This window comes from Nematolebias whitei, chromosome 10, assembly GCF_014905685.2.
Source record: "Nematolebias whitei isolate Nwh7 chromosome 10, NemWhi1, whole genome shotgun sequence".
NCBI lineage: Eukaryota > Metazoa > Chordata > Actinopteri > Cyprinodontiformes > Rivulidae > Nematolebias > Nematolebias whitei.
The window spans coordinates 28,130,283-28,134,767 of NC_056507.1; the positions used below are offsets into that span (position 1 = coordinate 28,130,283).

The following is a 4,485-nucleotide window of genomic DNA, read 5'->3' on the forward strand; positions in this document are numbered from 1 at the left end:
AACAATAAGGATTTTATTGTTTTATTTTCAGAAAAATGAGGCAAGTGACTTAATTTAGACCCAATGAAACATTTTACTGCTCAGATGATGTAGCGTGTGAGGCTTTTGGTTGGTGTTTTTCTTCTACAAAAATTTTTTCGAGTACTATTTGTCCCACTTCCATCCATCCATCCATCATCTTTACCCACTTCTTCCTTTTCGGGTCGAGGGAGTCACTGGTGCTCATGTCCTGCCATCACTGTGCAAGAGGCGGGGGACACCCTGGACAGGTCTCCAGTCCATCACAGGGATGGTTATATTTATATTGTTATAAATTGTATGTAATTATATGTACCCAGTCTCTGTCTATAAGCTTTAAATAGCTTTTTGGAGACCTGATTCATGCACTGTTAACTTGCGATTATGTATTGTGATTATTTTTGTATGTGTGAATAAACTGACTAAACATAGAACCAAACGAGACAAACAACCATTCACTCTCTCACTCACACCTAGAGACAATTCAGAGTTATTAATCAGCCTAACATGCATGTTTTTGGTCTATGGGAGGAAACTGGAGTACCAGGAGAAAACCAACACATGCACAGAGAGAACATGCAAACTCCACCCAGAAAGGCCCCTGGACCGGGGTTTGAACCAAGGACCTGTTCAGGTGCAGCTCTACCAACTGCACCACTGTGCCACCTGTCCCACTTCTGATCAGTCTATTTTTATATTGGCTGCAAGCCGAAGTCTATTTTCCAATAAAAAGTCTGACACAGATTACCAAAAAAACTGAAAACTTTATTGTGCCAACACTCAAGAAGACAAAGGCAATAAAAAGTGTTTGTCACTTGAATATGTTTTTTTTTCCGCCTTTGAATAGAGATGAACTGAAATGAACTGTTACTTATCGCTCACCACCATAAAAAGCTGGCGATGAGGTGGGTTTGTGTTGTGCTTTTATTTGTCTGCTTGTTAGCAAAATATCTCCTGAACCCTTGTTTCAGCAATAATATCTGAAGGTAATCACAGGCGAAATATCTACATTGTGATCCAAGATGGCGCCCACAGCTAGTCGATCATAGCAACACAAAAACACCTCTTACTCAGTGTGTTTTGTGGATACTGGTTTCAAACTGTGTCATGAGACACGTGGACAACGTGTATTTCTTCAAGGAATGCTAAACCTTTGCATTTTTGTCTTGGCTAAACAAACTAGCTGCTCGTGGTTTAGTCAAACAAGTGTAACAGTTTGATCTTTAGGAAAGTAAGTAAGGAATCAGTTAAACGTCCAAAGTAAAAAAACAGCATCAGTGTTTGGGAATCACTGAAAAGGCCACACGTGTAGTTAAGACTTTTATGGAAGCTCAGTGTGTGTGTAAGAGAAATTCATTTCATTCAATAAATATGGTATAAAAAGTTGATTTAAAAAAGCAAATAAAATACAAAAGTGTAATACAATGTTAAGTCCTGATGCTTGTTGTGGCCATCAGGACGCCTGCAGGACCTTCTGCAGCGACCTCCTCAGAGGAACCTGCTCCTCAGGTCTGCTGTCTGGGATCATCTCAGCGCTCCTCTCTGCGCTCAGCCTGAGGAGCGGTCTCATCTCCTTACACCTCCGCAGCCCCGCCTGAGTGATGTTCCTGCAGAAATCCACCCTCACCTCCTCCAGACTGCCTCCGTGCGCCGCCACGCCCCGCAGGCTGCGGTCTGTGATGCGGACGCAGTTCTCCAGGTGGAGGCTGCGCAGCCTCCTGCAGCTCTGCAGCACCGAGGTCACTTCCCGGTCGGTGATGTGCGCGCAGCCGGACAGCGTCAGAGAGAGGAGGTTGGGACACCTGTGGGACAGTGAGCAGACGATGACGTCATGTTTCCACCATCTTTACAGAAGACCTGTTATTACTCATCATATAATTCATGAAGTCTGGATTAGGTCAGATCTTCGTAAACAGCTTTTAGGTGCTTAAAGGTCTAAAGTAGACTCAGGTAACAAAAGAAGGCTGATCTGAGTAACCTGATCTGTAAACAGAGTGTTCGGTGTCTACAGGACCATCTTGTTGTCGTTTCCATCAGAATCATCTTCTCCCTCCACTGAAATGTGTGACACATGAAAATGTTTTTGACTCTTTTATATCATGAACCACTGGACACATTTTAATGAAACTCGTGGAAAGGAATCATTAAATATACATCTGGTTAACTTTTGCACTCAACTCAATTCAAAATGGCCACCACAACCAACTGACTATAAAACACGAAATTAGCCATAATTCAGTCAGTATTGTAGAAAATGTGCAGTGATGATGTGCAGTTGTAACTGAGAGTGATTCTCATCATATATTCCAAGGGCTAACAAACTGTACAAAATCTTTGTTTAACAATTTTGTCCATAACTATATAGCGTCAACCCTAACTGTCTGTTAGCAAAATATTTCATCAACCGCTAGGTGCATATGAATGAAACTTCTTGGAAATTATCCGCTGAATTTTGTCTACAAGTGTTCGACTCTTTGAGCTACTGCAGCTCAAGATGGCTACCTAAACAAACTGACCTTTAAAAACTCAAAAACAGCTACTCCTCAGTCATTTGTCAAAGATATTAGGATATTTTTTGTGTGGTTGTAGCTGAGAGTCATTCACAACAAATAGTGTACTTCAAGTGCTAATGACTGCTCAGAAATTTAACTTAAAACTTCACCATTAAATAATGGCAACCATGTTTGTCTGTTAGCAAAATATCTCACAAACCACTTGATGAATTTTAATAAAACTCTCAGAAAGTAATTACTGACTATACGTCTACAAGTCATTGGTTTTTGAATTAAACCCAATTCAAGTTGGCAGCCACAGCCAATTAACCTTGGGAAACACAAACATGGCGACAACTCAGCCGAAATGACAGAAATAGAGCTACAATTTGTTGTGATAGTAAGTGAGAGCTTTTCACAACACATACTCTGACCAATTGTGCATGACATCATTCACAAAGTTTGACTAAAACAGCTCCATCAGTCATCAACTCAATGATTTAGTCTAAAACTATGGCATGAAAGGCGATGAATAATGTCATATCTATATTTCTAACAAATCTTCATGCTTTTGTAAAGAAACAGTTAGAAAATGTTTGATTGCACATTTTTCTTCTGTGTTCCTAGAATTCCTTGGTGTAAAGACAGCAGCGTTGCTGGAAGACACGTTTCTGTACAGTATCACTGCAGCCTCCTGGCAGGCAGACGCTCAGATGGCAACAGATCCGGGTGTCACTCATGCTCGCTGACGCAGATTACATAAACACTTACATAATCTTACTGCTTTCCTACATGTGAGCCAAACATATCCCAGTGATGGCAGGGCGCTGCCCCAGTAACCCCTGAACACAACGCAGCACAGCTGCAAGAGCTTTCTGACTTTGTTAGGGGTTAAAAATATAAAAGATAACACAATGAGACAGTGCATTCAGTGGTGATAGAGGGATTTAGACGTCGATTTGTTCTCCTGTGACTTTGTGCTTCAGCAACATGCCCTGAAGTGAAAGCAGGTAGGTGTAATAGGATTTAAATGATCAACTTTTGTTACATAATCCACCCTGTCACAGCACCCTCAGTGAACGCAGCATTATTTTGAGCGCCTTTTCAAAGCATGTCAGTTTCTCGAACACATTTGCACACCTGCAGACAGATCTGGGTTTATATTATTTTAGACACACCAAGTATTCCTCCTTTTCTGCTTTTATTTGTATTTTGGTTGACGGAACCAACTGCAAAACCGATTTTTATTATTATTATTTTTATTCTGGAAGGTTTGAAGGTAGATATACAGTGAGGAAAGCAACACTATGGACGTTTTCAGAGTAAAAATTGTGTCAGGTGTAAGAAATATGAAGGAGGTCATACACAGGCTCAGCCTTCTGCTTTTTGATTCTGTGTTTTGGTTTGAAGTGGATCCTGGGTTCTAGAGGTTCTAAATAATTAATATCTTATTCAATTCAATTCAATTCAATTCAAAAATACTTTATTAATCCCAAAGGGAAATTATTTGTTGTTGTAGCTTGTTATACTCATTTCATTAAGAGATGTTATAGATACTGATGGTTGTAGGCAGGAAGGATATCTTGTAAAGGTCCTTATAGCTGTTATAGAAAGTGCTTTGAACAATCTCAGTTTGAACAAATAGAGTTTATACCGTATTTTCCAGCGTATAAGTCACATCAGTCAATAAAACATCATGAAGAGGAAAAAACATATATAAGTCGATTTGGCGTGTAAGTCGCATCTATTATGCATCACCGCTGACTCGTCGCGTTTATTATACGTTTATTTAATGGTCAAAACAGCTTCGTTTCACCTGGGCGGTGCGGCGCCATCCATCCATCCATCCATCCATCCATCCATCCATCCATCCATCCATCCATCCATCCATCCATCCATCCATCCATCCATTCATCCTTCCATCCATACATACATACATACATACATACATACATACATACATACATACATACAT

The 4,485-nt window shown here is 40.3% G+C and overlaps 1 protein-coding gene across 1 annotated transcript in view; it reads right to left on the reverse strand.

Annotated features, from left to right (window-relative positions):
- Positions 1 to 1,378: 1,378 nt before the first annotated feature.
- fbxl22 (F-box and leucine-rich repeat protein 22) overlaps positions 1,379 to 4,485 on the reverse strand; it is a 7,856-nt gene continuing 4,749 nt past the window's right edge. The window contains exon 2 of the mRNA XM_037682921.1: positions 1,379 to 1,820. Within this exon, the coding sequence (XP_037538849.1) occupies positions 1,472 to 1,820 (349 nt within the window). The 3' untranslated portion in view covers positions 1,379 to 1,471. The remainder of the gene's footprint in view (positions 1,821 to 4,485) is intronic.